This window comes from Leopardus geoffroyi, chromosome A1 (genome assembly GCF_018350155.1).
Source record: "Leopardus geoffroyi isolate Oge1 chromosome A1, O.geoffroyi_Oge1_pat1.0, whole genome shotgun sequence".
Taxonomy (NCBI): domain Eukaryota; kingdom Metazoa; phylum Chordata; class Mammalia; order Carnivora; family Felidae; genus Leopardus; species Leopardus geoffroyi.
Window position 1 is genome coordinate 207,831,886 of NC_059326.1, and position 15,509 is coordinate 207,847,394.

At 37.3% G+C, this 15,509-nt stretch overlaps 1 protein-coding gene across 3 annotated transcripts in view; it reads left to right on the top strand.

Annotated features, from left to right (window-relative positions):
* The window catches only part of FYB1 (FYN binding protein 1), a 162,316-nt gene that overhangs the window by 97,189 nt on the left and 49,618 nt on the right, over positions 1–15,509 (top strand). For all 3 annotated transcript variants that reach the window (XM_045439740.1, XM_045439734.1, XM_045439748.1), the window contains exon 3: positions 14,524–14,680. In XM_045439740.1, coding sequence (XP_045295696.1) covers positions 14,524–14,680 — 157 coding nt within the window. The remainder of the gene's footprint in view (positions 1–14,523; positions 14,681–15,509) is intronic.

Consider the following 15,509-nt stretch of genomic DNA (forward strand, 5'->3'; position numbering starts at 1 on the left):
CTTATGAATAGAAAATAAAATCATTTATAAAAACAATTTACATTTGATATTTAATATATTACATTTGATATATGGTGACATATAACTATACGAATAATTATATAGACAACAAATGACTAGTCAACAAAGTTATTGGGGTAGTGAAGTTTTAAGAGTGAAAAAATATTCAGAGACCCGGAATGTTAGTTAGGTCTGACAAAGAGAAGTTTTGAGATAATGAAGACTTTCTTTACTTATTTTTCTCTAATTGATGATCATATTGTTTTGATCTCTACTTCTTCACCTTCATCCAAATTTCTGCTTTGATTAACAATGTAAACACACATGTTTCAGTATTACTTTTCTTTCCATTTTGATGGACTATTCTAAGCCGGCCATGATTTTCTTGGCAGCTTGCTTTCAAAGTAAAGTGTTTCTTACTAATATAGTTACAGTGCTTTGTTTTCAACTACATTGGTTTTCAAAATTTCCCATCCACTATGGGTTTACAAATCCTTTGAAGATAAGAACAGATGACTTTGAATTAGGGCAAGGAGAAATTCGGTAAAATGAGGTGTTCTAAGCCTGTGACCCAGAAGTTTCAAGTCCTGCCTTTGAAGGCTGCTGGGGATCTTGTCAAAAATTTTAAGATAATTTAACATAAATGGCAATATCTACTTATATATCTGTATTGTAAATGATATTCTATATGAGAGCAAATGCCAATCACAAAAGAGATAATGTTCTTTCTCAACAATTTAGCTAAATAGAATGCTACATATACCTCTAACATATATAAAGGAGACACAAAGATACACACACACACACACACACACACACAAATAGGATGTCATATAAGCATTTGAAAAGATCCTTAGCCTCACTCAAAAACATAGAATGCAAGTTAAAATTTTACACCATTTTTTTTACTCCTCCAAAATTGTTAAAGACTAAAGAAGCATGATAATGCACAGTGTTAGTGAGGTTATGGTAAAATCGGTATTCTCCTCTTGAGCTAGAAGACAAATGAATTGTAAAATCTCACTAAATAGCATTATTTACCAAATTATTTTAATGTTTGGTTTTTTTGACCCACCAATTCCACTTTCTAAGAATTGATGTTACAGATGTATTTATGCTTGTGGGCAAAGACACAGGTACAAGAATAATTTTATGATAGTAATTATCTAATAATCCAAAAATATGGAAGAATAAGAAACAACCTAGAGTCCCTCCAATGGTCAGACAACTCTACTCTGGGCATATATCCAAGATAAATGAAAACGTATGTCTACAAAAGATGTGTACAAGAAGGTTCATACCAGCATGATTTATAGTAGCTACAAAGTGGAAAAAGCTCAAATGTCCACCACTGGTGAATAGATAAATAGATGTGGCACCCATGCAGTAGGTTTCTATTCAGCTATAAAAAAGAATAAAGTATCGGTATCTGCTACAACACGACTGAACTCCAAAAACAACTTAGTGAAAGAAACCAGTCACAAGAGACCACATATTGTATGATTCTATTAATTTGAAATGGCCAGAGTAGACAAATCTAAAGAGACCAAAAGTAAATTATTGGTTGCCTACAGCAGGAGTAGGAGGGCAGGGACAGGGATCAGCTGCTAATATGTTACAGGGCTTATTTTTCTGGTGATTCGTATGTTCTAAAATTAGGTTATGGTGACGGTTGCACAACTATAATATACAAATACCATTGAATTGTAGACTTTAAACTAGTATGTTTATTGAATTATACCTCAATAAAGTTATTTTTTTTAATAACCTAAATTTCCATCAATAAGGAGACTGGTCAAATAAATGATGGTAAACCTATGCAACGAAGAGCTCCATAGCTATGGGGGGAAATTTGGTTTCCTTATATATAGAATAATCTCTTTTTTAAATGAAGAAAACAAAACATAGAATAACATGTACCATGGTCCCATTTGTGTAAGAAAAAAAATGGAGTATTTCTTGAAAAATGTACATTTCTTAAAAGACTGGTAACAGTTGTCTTTAGGGTGGAGACTGGGAGACAGGATCTAGAATGTGAGATTTCTTTTCAACAGTCCCTCTTCTATTTTCTTAAATGATTTGCCATGTATATATCTATTTTACAATAAACTATTTTAAATCAGTTTTTTTTTAATTTTTAATGTTTATTTATTTTTGAGAGAGAGAGAGAAACAGAGCGTGAGTGGGGGAGGAGCAGAGAGACGGAGACACAGAATCCGAAGCAGGCTCCAGGCTCTGAGCTGTCAGCACAGAGCCCAATGCAGGGCTCAAACCCACAAACCACAAGATCGTGATCTGAACCAAAGTCAGATGCCTAACAGACTAAGCCACCCAGGTGCCCCAAATTATTATTTGTTTTTTCTAAAGGGAAAAGAGTAAAGGAAAAAGAATGTCCAAATCAGTAGAACATTAAATGCCCTGCCAAGTAAATAGACACAGAGTGTTGGGTACACACAGATGTTGACAGTGGAGACCCACCCTCAGAAGTTCACTGTGGAACCAGGAAAAAAACAAATCGATACAGAGATACATAGATACATAGATAGATACACAGATGATAAACTTTGGGAATTTTAAAGAAAATAAAATTAATGTAAGAAACCACCTGTGCGTGCTCTGTGTACAAATGGAGAGCTCTCTGAGCAACATTAGGTTGCATCAGTGTTAACACTATAGAAGGGCAGTGCAACCACACTACATTTAAAAGGGCAGGTGGCCTTTCAAAAGCTTTCTTTCCACAAAATGGTCAGATGTATGGCAATTAGCATGTGGTTTCAGGCAAAAATGGTAGTTTAGAAAACTTTTTTCTTAAGTAGGCTTCACTCCCGGTGTGAAACCCAGTGCAGGGCTTGACTCATGACCCTGAGATCAAGAGTCAGATGCTTAACTGACTGAGCCACCCAGGCACCCCTAGAAAACTTTTTTTTAAGTTGTTAGAATATGATTATCCTATTCTGTCTACACAGATGGAAACAAATGTGCCCTCAAACGTTTAAGAAGAGCCTGTCCCATATAGAACAAACACAACAGTTGCAGGTTCTAGGATAATTCATAAGTAGAACACCTGTTATTTTCTGGACAGGTACACCTTTATATTATTCCTCATTCTCATAACCATCCTGCAAGTTAGGAATCTGTAGTCTCAATACAACAGGCAAGGAATAGAAAACCCAAAGAAGCAAAATAAGTCATCCAGTGTAACACAACTAGTGCTGATTGGGATTGGTAGTCAAACCCAAGTTTGAATGACCCCAGCACAACTATTCCCTCTACCAAACCATTCCTCTTCCCATGTTGAAAATTGCTTCTGGCGTGTTTAGGAATCAGGACAGTGAGGGGCACCCAGGTGTCTCAGTCGATTGGGCCTCTGACTTCAGCTCAGGTCATGATCTCTCACTCCGTGAGTTGGAGCCCTGCCTCGGGCTCTGAGGTTACACCTCAGAGGCTGGAACCTGCTTCTGATTCTGTGTCTCCCTCTCTCTCTCTCTGCTCCTCCCCCTCTTGTACTCAGTCTCCCCCTCTCTCTTTCTCTCAAAAATAAATATTTAAAAAAAATTTTTTTTAAAGGAACCAGGCAAGTGAAAGTAATGTTTGTTTGTTTGTTTGGGTACCTAATTCGACGGTTCTAAGGATTTAAAGTTAAACTTCCTGATGTTTCATTCATTCTAAGATATCCTAACAGAACCAGGACTGGCATGATCGGTTTGGGGAAAGGGTGTTTTGTTTTGTTTACAGCTGAGGTGGCTAGACTGCAGTGTATCAATGAGGTAGCCATCTCAAGTAAGAGCTAAAAAGAGTAGGAACATTCATTGAGCGTTACAGTGTGGTCAGGTGCTTTTGCAAGGTGGGTGTATATGACTCCTTCACTGATGAGAAAATAAAGACTTGGAGAAATCAAGCAACTTACTCAAGGCCTCAGATTGAGTAATAAACAATTGAAGGTTTTCATAAGTGTGGTGAAGCTGAACTCAAACCCACACCTCCCCAAACCTGTTCATTCTTTGTCCTGTCATGAAGCCACCCAAGCAAAATAAAGATAGAGAAGTGGCCGATGGAGACTTTTTTCCAGGGAGTTTGGCTATAAAGGGAAGAAGGAAAAGCAGCTGGCAGTAGAATGGAGGACAAGGATAAGAGAGGCTATTGTGTTTCTTTGGAGTAGACAAGATTGACCATGTTTAAGATGAAAAGTCCTCCTTAAAGATTGAAACACACAGTCCAGAGCACATAGTAAGTGCTTACTAAATGGTTGTACTCAGTGCCAGTGAAAGAGTGAATAATCAACAGAACAGGGTCTAGAAGGACGCAGGCAGTGATAAGAGCCAAGAATGCCAGTTAATATTAGTAAGAAAGATTGACATTTTTCCCGAGAACCAGGGGCAAAAAAAAAAAATGAGAGTGAGCAGAATATAAGGAGGTTTTAAAAAGTTAAAATGAAGGATGAGTAGGGAGGGCCAGTTGGAGTGCTCTGCCTATTCTTAGTAAAATAAAAAGTAAAGTTATCTGTGGTGAAAGAGGAAGGCATGGGTGAGGTCCAGGAATGTGGGGAGCATTGAAACAGCCATTATGGTAAATGTGATAAGATCTCAGTGATATTTGGTCCTGAGAAAGTTCCTGTTCAGTTAGGTATAAATGAATGTGCATCGGCATGCAGCTGCTAGGGGTTCCATTAAGTGTGCACCTAGTATTGTACAAATTACCTAGTGTAGAGTTCGCCAGCTCGGACTCTGGAAATACCAAAGAGCTGCTAGCACTCTTCTTCCCTCTTGGGTGGGCAGTAGCTATGTGCCTGCCCAGGCCCAAAGAAAATAAAAGTCTGGATTCTGAGTTGCCAGTCCAATGGCTAAATCCTGGGGCAGGCATGTCATAATTCCCAAATAAATGATGAACTTTATAAAGGATTTCAAAGTATGCTAAGTCAAGGTAACTTGGTAATGATTTTATTTACAGGACCCCTCATCCTTGTGGGACCATCTTGTACGTTTATACAATATTTTGGGCTTTTCAAGATGCTTTCATGCCTATCAGCTCATTAACCCTTAAACCCTTGTGAAGTAGTTGAGATCCTATTACTGCCACCCAACAGATGGAAAAACTAATTCAACACAGAGGTTCATTAACTGATTTGCCAAAGACAAAGAGCTCTTTGGTGATGGAGCTGGTGGTAAAATCAAAGTTTTTTAATACCTGGCCCAATTCAAGACATCCCAAGAAAACCAAAGTTAAAAATACCTGGTCTAGGGTCAGGGTTTGGATGCAATTGCAGGCCCCCAAGTATGATATAGTGTCCTTGGTTTTGTAAAGGAATCCATAGATTAAAAAGAGAATCAAGAACCACAATGCCACATGCTCCTCAGACCCCATGGGACATGAAGGCAATAGGTACCTTCTTAGTCAAAAGTCATAAATGTCAGAATCTCTGGGGTAGGTTTCCTGAGACCTCATACATCTTCGTATTATAAGAGTATTGTGACAATATCTAGAAGCAGTATTTCGTTCGCAAAAAAACTGCAAAGTGTAAAGTTTGTATACTTTTGTTTGTTCCATTCTCCATAATAGGAGGACACTGCCACCCTCACCATGTCTTTTGTTAATTACCCCCTCACCTTCTCCCTATCCCATTTTTCTTCCCCCTCAGTTCTGTTTTTTGTTTGCTAGTTTTGAGAGTTTTAGATCCTGACAAAATGTCACCCCTTTGGGCAGCCTGTGTTTCAGTGAATCTGGAGCATTCAGGGCAGAACCAGAGAACCCTGTGCACCACTGACTCACGGAGGGCCTAGTCATTTCTTCCTGGTAAAATGGTGCTGGCGTTCCAACCATTAGGCACACACTCAGGCCTGCCTGAGCAGGGGCGTTTGACTTGTGCAAGGCTTCTTCTCAGGTTCCAAAATTAAACAAGATGAGAATTTGAATCAGAGGTTGATAACCTCCCAGATTCTTGAGAGTTGTTTTCGTGTTTTTGCATCCCTCTCCTTCATTCCCAACCCTTCCCATTTTTTTTGGTAACCAGTATGAACTGTCCTCTTTTACAAAAATAATCAGTTCTCTCTTATTTTGCCATTAGTCACATTTTTTTATTATGATTAAGAATTTTATTATTAAGGGGCGCCTGGGTGGCTCAGTCAGTTAAGCATCCGACTTCAGCTCAGGTCATGATCTTGCAGTTCATGAGTTCGAGCCCTGCGTTGGGCTCGGTGCTGATGGCTTGAAGCCTGGAGCTTGCTTCAGATTTGTTGTGTCCCTCTCTCTCTGTTCCTCCCCCGCTTGCACTCTGTCTCTCTCTCAAAAATAAATAGATTAAAAAAAATTTTTTAATTAAAAAAAGAATTTCATTATTAAAATTATTACATCTCTGGTGAAAGTTCAAAGGTTACAGCAAGATGCCAGTCAAGCTCCCACTTGACATTTTACAAAATGCCCCATATCTCCTTCTTGAAGCCTTGAGCTACTCCCAAAATGTCCAGGAACACAGTTCTGGGGATTCTGAGTTGGGATGAGAGTGGGCAGTAGGTTGCAAATTCACCTGATTAGTTTAATTTCCACTGAGTCATTCTGAACTGTCCAGGAGAGCAGCTCTGCCCACTCCTAGGAGGCCCATATCCCTGCACAATCCTATCATTCTTTGAGGAATTCCAAATGGTCTTGTCAGATCTAGTATTTTAAAACCACAGATCACCCAGGCAACAAACACCTCCTGAGCCTTCAGGGATAAGACCCATAGTAGATCATTTTGGGGTGTTATCTCTCAGCTTACATCCTTAATTCTTTTTTTTTTTTTTTTGAGAGAGAGCGAGCATGAGCAGGGGAGGGGAAGAGAGAGAGAGAGAGAGAGAGAGAGAGAGAGAATTCCAAGCAGGCTCCACATTGTCAGCACAGAGCTTGGTGCAAGGCTCAGTCTCATGAACCATGAGATCATGACCTGAGCCAAAATCAAAGGTCAAAGACTTGACCGACTGGGACACCCAGGCACCCAGTATCCTTAATTCTTAATGCACACTAAATTCTAAACTGGTCTTTTCCTTTATTTTATTTATTTCATATCTTCTAAGTCCTTTTATGACTTTATTTTGAATTCCTCAATTCTATTTCTTGAGACTTTTTCCTTGCTAACCTGTGTCAGTCATCCATCTTTGGGGGCCCATCTTCCACTAGATCTTGAATGTCCACTTTCCTGCTATCTGGTTTCCAAAATCAAATTCTGGTATAAATTATAAACTTAGCATCTAAAGCACCCAAATATGTGAGTATATGCTCCAGAATTACTTTACGTTTTCCAGAGTTAGTTCTGCCCTACACGAAACTGAAAATAGTTGTACAAAATCACACTATGAGGAAAGGTATCAGTCAGAAAAGCTAGACTTACACTCAGATCTTTGGAAAGTATGTGAATACGTGCATTGGAACTTACCAGTAATGTCTACTTCCTTTCCTTGAGGAGCCACAGAACATAGCAGAAAGGGTGTAGATAGCATAGAAATTGACTAAAGTTCAAATTCTGGCTGCATTTAAACCCTACTTCTGTTGCTTCCAAACTCTCTGAACATGCGTAGTTTTCTTAACTTTTGAATGGAAACTAGAGAAGAACCCCATTGATTTATTGTAAAGATTGAATAAGATTAAATATGTAAAATGTCTAGAATGTGCTGGGTCAAAAAAAAAAGTGATTACTTAGTGTTGTTGTCATCAGTCTCAGAAATGTCCTATAGATTTCTCTTTTCTGTTTCCTCTTTACTTATTTTATTATAATTCAATACCCACCCTCTGCTTTCCGTCACAACAGACTAGATTTTTGCTTTTGAGAATTCCAATATCATTAATTACATCTTAGCATACTTTAAAAGTCCAGAAAGAGATTTCAAAGCCAACCATACATTAAGGTAAGCCTCCTGTTGTTGTTTTTTTTTTTTCCAGAAAAACAAAGATGCTTTTCCTTAGAATTATTTTGTATACATGCAAATATATCCATTGTGGGATTTGAAAGTGACCGCAGATTTTGCAAAGCAAAATGTTTCACTGCTAAATACTAGTGTAATATGGGAAGACTTTAGTTTAGGTTCCCCCAAGTTTGATGAGGAGCAGAACACTTGAATAATTAATTCAGTGCCTCATTAAGCCTTTCAAATTATCTCTGGCAATTTTCCAAAGGTAATTTTTAAAAAATCCAACCAGTCCCTCTCTGTCTCTCAGGGGCACTTTGCCCCAGTTCCGCCACTTCCTCAGTCAAACCCTTCCCTGGTGGTGGTTAGAGGGCAATGCCAGGGGCCCTCCCTGAAGGTCCAAGTCCAGGGGGAAGCCAGCACACCCCTTTCTGGGTAGCTCAAGTTATTATCACTAAGGAAAGGAGAATAGATGCCAAGCAAGCAGAAGGTCAGGGGCCCGTCACAGACGCCCCACCAGAAAGTCTCAGAAGCCTGTGCAAAAATGAAAAAGTAGTACATGGATTTTGGGGTAAGTCACGTTTTAGTGTTTCCAGTGCATTGTTCCCCCAACCATGTCTATAACTTCTTACCTCCAAGCCTTAGATCACTTTCAGATGGTAACGCCCCCAGCTCGTCAAAATCTTTTCCATGAAAAGATAAGTCACAAATGGATGAAAAACATTTTTCTTCTTTTCAGATAACAGCTTATTAATTTCCACCTATAGTGGCTTATTCTCCGTGCGTACAACTTTCAAATCACTTATGAATCAATCAAACCATATTATTTATAAATTGAAATGTCATTTTCATCTGTGAAATTCACTAGAATTTTTTTAATTTTTTTTAATGTTTATTTACTTTTGAGAGAGAGTGAGAGACAGAGTACAAGTTGGGGAGGGGCAGAGAGAAGGAGACACAGAATCTGAAGTAGGCTCCAGGCTCTGAGCGGTCAGCACAGAGCCCGACGCGGGGGCTCAAACTCATGAACCGTGAGATCATGATGGGAGCTGAAATTAGTCGCTTAACCGACTGAGTCACCCAGGCGCCCCAAATTCACTAGAATTTTTAATGTCTATTCTATGATAAAAGAGTCATTTCAAGTCAGTAAGTAATAGCCCATTAGATAAATGGTGATGAGACATTTGGTAAATGATTTAAGAGCAACAGCAGTAGCAACAAAACCCGTAAAACTAGATCCCAACCTCACACCTAACTCCTAACCCCAAAATAAATTCTTCATAGTTTCAAAGAGTTGAATGTTAAAAAATGAGTCCAAAGAGAAGTAGAAAACAATGTAAGGTTAATAATTATGTGTTCTTGTGGCGTCTGACTGGCTTAGTTGGTGGAGCATGCAACTCTTGATCTCTGGGTTGTAAATTTGAGCCCCACATTGGGCATAGAGATTGCTTAAAAATAAAATCCTTAAAAATAAAATAAAAAATAATTATGTATTCTCAGGGCAGGGATGGCATTCTTAAACATAACTCTAGTGATAGAAGTTTTATATAAAAGAATTTACTGATTGAATTAGAGAAAAGGCAGTAAGTCTTATATATCAAAAAAGGTTAACTTTACTGATTACAAAAATGGGATGGAAAAATATTTCTAACATAAATAGAATCAGTTGGAAAATTTTATTTATCAGATTTGCAGGGGAACTAATTCTCTCTACCAACCAAAGAAGCTTTTTATATGTCATTTAAAACCCTGCCATTAGTCCTTTAAGGTAATTTACAGTGCAGTACTATATTTCCTTCAAAGGTTTTGAAGACTTTTGGTTTTATTGGTTGAGGCATAGTTTGGTCTATGTTTTGTGGTTTGTTTGGTTGTTTGTTTTCCTTTTTGTTGTTGGGAGTTTTTTGGTATGAATAGGCAGAAGCAGGAGCCCTAGCAGCCTGATTCTTATATTGTTTGTCCATATAAGTGGCAAAAAGATTAATACCCTGAATAAAGAGGTTCTACTAGCCACTAAGAAAAAGCAAATACTATTCTGAAAATAGGCAAAGTGGGGCACCTGGGTGGCTCAGTCGGTTAAGCTTCTATCTTTGGCTCAGGTCATGATTTCACAGTTCGTGGGTTCAACCTCCCCATCAGGCTCTCTGCTGTCAGCACAGAGCCTGCTTAAGATCCTCTGTCCCCTTCTCTCTCTCCTCCTCCCCCGCTCCTACTCTCTGTCTCTGTCAAAAAATAAACATTAAAACATTTTTAATAAAATAAAAACAGCCAAAGGATTTGAGTAGATAATACAATTAAAATGAAAAATGGTTATAAAAATGAAAAGATTGGGGCGCCTGGGTGGCGCAGTCGGTTAAGCGTCCGACTTCAGCCAGGTCACGATCTCGCGGTCCGTGAGTTCGAGCCCCGCGTCAGGCTCTGGGCTGATGGCTCAGAGCCTGGAGCCTGTTTCCGATTCTGTGTCTCCCTCTCTCTCTGCCCCTCCCCCGTTCATGCTCTGTCTCTCTCTGTCCCAAAAATAAATAAACGTTGAAAAAAAAAATTAAAAAAAAAAAAATAAGATAGTGTGGACTTTAAAAAAAAAAAAAAAAAAAATGAAAAGATGGACCTCAAAGACATGTAAAATTAAAGGAAAACATTTTTCAAGAATGCATCCCCCTTTCCTCTCAAAAAAATTGCCCCAAAATTAGGAGGACAAGAAAAACAAACTGCATATTTTGGGAAACTAGGCAACATACATAATTCCAATGCATAATGTATAAAATCAGAAAGGGTCAATGCAAATTGGGGAGATAGAGAGACATTCTATTCATGATATAGCCACAAGAACCTACGAATTATTTAGGAATAAGCATGATATGCTGGTAAATTTTTAACTAGTTCTCTAAGAAAAGGTGTGTGTATGTGTGTAATGTTTATATACATACATGTATTAAATTTTTTGGTATTAAAGATGCATGGCACATAATATATAAATAAGTTATACAATATTCTTTATTAAGAATTCCATATGGCCAATTGTTGATTTTTGCCAGTCTCTTGTACCTGTAGCCAACCTATGGTTGACATTAAGCAATGAGTGTAGTTCCAACCTGAATGTTGATTATTGTTTTCATTTATGTTAACAAGATGAATGAGAAACAAAGATATTATGTCAGAAGTTCACTCATTTGTCAATGATGTGAGTGAATATTTTGCTGAGTTTGTATAATAGCTTTCAAATACTGGAAAATATTTCTTGAATGTTTTATGCTATTTACCATGTAATAGGTATAGAAACAACACGCTTTTAAGTTTAATCTGCATGATAAGTATTTCCTCCATCACTTTCTTATACCTAATAATCAACAAAACAATAATGAAAGTTATAGTTCTTGTTTATTTCCACGACCTAGCTACTCCCATTATGCCCAAGTTCAATCTACCATAGTGAGGTCACTGAATGCAGAGTAGGGAAGAGATGCCAACAGTATACCATTAGATAGTCTTTCCACCGTTTATTAGCACTTCTCATAATTTTATATGTATTTACTTCTTATCTATCTCCTCAAATCCGTAAGAGCAGAAATGTGCAGCTGGGTTTTCCTCCATTGTATCCTAGTGCCTAGAACAGAGTTTGACACACAGTAAACATTCAATAAATATTTGTTGAATAAAAAAAAAAAATGTTCAACTTACTATATGCCAGGTACTGTCCTAAGTGCTTTATGTGTATTAAGTCTAACATCCTCACTGCAACCCTATGAGGGGGCACTATTATGATCTTCATTTTACAGATGAAACCAGAAGTGACTTACCCAAGTCACCCAGCAGGTAAGTGGTGGAGCCAGAACTTAAACCTGAGCACTTTGGCTCCAGATCTTGGACCCTTTTGAGAGATGCATTCTCTCAATGCATCAGAGCCATGACTCTGGCAAAGAGACATCTCTGAATGTCAGATATGTGGCAGACTTTACAAGCAACCACGGCACATTAAAGCAAGCGGACAGGGATGATAGTTATGCTGGAACCGATTCATTATCTGACAGGTTCGGTTTTGTAGGAAATCTTTAAAGACATTTTACAGCACTGTTGGAAATTGTGGGAAGTAAGAAAAATCTTTGTAAATGACTAAGTAAGACAGCTGTTAACTCCAGGAAAACAGTAAGTTGAATGAATAAGTAAATGCAATTAGAGTACCCTACTTGATTCAGAGAAGCACAATATTTACCTAGTCATGATAATGAAAACCATGAACATGGATTTAATAAAAAAAAAAAAAAAAAAAAAAAAAAAAAGTTATGCCTTTGCTACGTTGGAAAAGGAAAGGGAGGAGGGAAAATACCTACATCTAGCAAATCGAAAGTCAATAATTTTTTCAAGCAGTAGCTATGTGTATCTGTGTGTGTGTGTCTGTATATGAAGGCAAATGCAAAAGAAACATCTAAAATGTTGGAATTTTTGGTATTTGATATTGATATTTTGATAAAATGAAATTAAAGCAAAAGGTAGAAGTTTTCCATACTATTGTCAAGTTCAAAACATATGATGCCAATGTTGGCAAAAACATGTGAAAATCAGCACTTTCCTATACTAAGTGATGGAGCCAGCAGTTGATATCACTCCAGAAAATAATTTGTATTTTGTATCAAAAGTCTTAAAAAAAGTTTTTTGACCCAGCATTTCCACTTAATGGAATCCATTCTAAGAAAAAACTTTAAATATGTGCAAAGACTAAGCCATTTTTTATTATAGCAAAAAATAAAGGAATTAATGCAAATATCCAATATTAGAGCCTTAGTGTGTTTTTTTTTAAATCATGGTAGAGTTGCATAAAGAAAAATTGTCTAGTTACTAAAAATCATATTGTAATTATATTAACCTGGAATTATATTTATGAACAATGAGAAAAATTTTAAACTGATAACAAAATACCAAAATGGTCCCATTTTGCTCCTCTGCCATAAAAGTATGTGTTTACACTAAAATGTTTTAAAATACATGGAACTCAGTAGCTATTGCTGGGTGATGAGTTTATGGGTGATTTATATGTGTTTGATTTTGCTTGTCTTTATATTATAACCTCTACTATATATATGATTTACTTGTGAGATTGTTTAATAAACTTCAATATTGAGAAATCACACCTGAAACAAAATACATCTTCTCATTAATGATTCAAGGAAATCTTTGAAAACAAGTAAGAATGTGTTACCAGTATCAGACACAAAAACTAAACGTCTTTCGTCTAAAATAATGAGTCTGATGAAAAACCATCTACATGTTTTAAATCATAAAGAATGTCATATTAAAGTTGATGTAGGCTTCTTCATAAAGTCCAGAATATTAAAACTAAAAGTTACAAAAGTTTCAAAAAAGTAAGATTCTTTTTTTGTTTTGTTTTGTTTCACTTTTCATTATGAAATTTGTCACCCATATACTCAATACCTAGATTTAACAATTGTTAAGCTTTTCCTAAGCGAAGTAGAGAAAGTCCTTTTAATAATGGGAGTTAAAGAAGTTATCTATCTCAAAAAAAAAAAAAAAGAAATATTTATCAGTATCACTAGTCATTATGGAAATGCAAATCAAAAGCACAATGAGATATCACCTCACACATGTTAGGATATCTATTATCAAAAAGACAAGATATAACAAATGCCAGGAAGTGGAGCAAAGGGAACACTTGTCTACACGGTCGGGAATATAAACTGGCACAGCCACTATGGAAACCAGTATCGACTTTCCTCAGTGAATTAAAAGTAGAACTGCATATGATCCAGCAATCCCACTTCCGGGTATATATCTAAAAGCCACAAAATAATTATCTTGAAGACATATCTCTATTCTCATATTTATAGCGATATGATTCACAACAGCCAAGGAATGGATACGACCTAAGTGTCCATCAATGGATGAGTGGATAAGGAAAATGTGGTAGATATATAAAGTGGAATCTTATTCCACTTAAAAAAAGAAGGAAATCATGTTATTTGTGACAACATGGATGAATCTGAAGGGCATTACGGTAGTGAAATAAGCCAGAAAGCCAGACAACGGACAAAGCTCACATGGTATCACTGATATGTGTAATCTAAACAAAACAAAACAAAACAAAAAGTCAAGCTCATAGAAACAGAGAGTAGAAAAGTGGTTTTCAGGGGCTAGGGTGGGGGAACTAGGAAGAGGTTGCTCAAAGGGTACAAACTTTCAGTTATAAGATGTGTAGGTTCTGAAGATCTAAAGTAAAGCATGGTGACTATAGTTAACACTGTATTGTATAACTGAAATTTGTGAAGAGAGTAGAACTTAAGTGTTCTCACCCTCTGCCCTCCAAAAAGATAAACACATTAGATGATGGATGTGTTCATTAACTCAATGGGGAAAACCCTTCAAAATAGATACATATATCAAATCATCCTCTTATATACATTACATATCTGATAATTTTACTTGTGAATTATACCTCAATAAATCTGAAAAACATAGAAAATTTAAATGCCACGTTCTGTGGTACTTAGAATATTAGATTCTTTAAAGCACTAATTCAACCTAGGATGCATTTCTTACGTTTTTATATTTAAGATCTTCATTTCTGCATACTCAGAATAGCCGGCTCTTGTGTTTTGAAGATTTATCTTAATTCATGGTATTTTTTTCCTCTGCTTCTTAGGTACCAACAAAGGCCAAATGTGTTACTCAACTACTTCCCTCCCACCACCTCCACCGTCCCATCCAGCCAGCCAACCACCATTGCCAGCATCTCACCCAACACAACCGCCAGTCCCAAGTCTACCTCCCAGAAACATTAAGCCACCTTTAGATCTAAAGTAAGCAAAGATTATTTTGCCATTTCTTTGTCAGTCTCTTGCCATAGATTTTCAAACTATGCTTAGCTGAACGCTGAGAGTTCCGTGGTAAACTGCGCGGGCCACACATGTGAGCAGATGCAAGGAGAAGGAAGGGCTGAGCAGGCTGCTCTCATACCCCCACTTCCTTGAGCAACTCTTGTTTTATCTGTTTTTACTGTGGTTTTTTTTTTTTTTTTTCCTTAGGAGTTCATTTGAAAAAAAATTCCAGCGCCTTTTTAAAAGTTTTGAAACATTCCTCAGGTTAGCACTACAACTATCTCTTCCACCATCACCATCACTGCCCCCACCATCACCACCACCACCACCATCATCATCACCAGCACCACCACCACCATCCTTAAAGTCACCACCATTATCATCACCACCATCAAATCACCACCAGCATTACCATTATCATCATTACTACCGCCATCATCACCACTATGGCCATTATCACCACCATCACCACCACCAGCATTATCGACACCGTCACCACTATTATCACGAGCACCAGCACCACAATTTACTGACTACTTATGACTTGTTAGGAACTTAATATATATATACGTGAAAAATGTTTTCCTCATTTCACAGATGAAGAAATGGGAATTTACAGAGGTTGAGTAACTTCTCCAAGATCACACGGGAACATAGAGTAGAAATTTGAGGCAAGGTCAGTCTAAGTCCAAAGTAAACATGTGCTTTTAACCACTCTGCTAAATAACCTCTTTAAGCAAAAAGCGCAGCTTTTCTCTCAAGCTTCAGATTTTTGGCAGTGTGTTTAAAAACTAAGAAACTTTTATTCAAG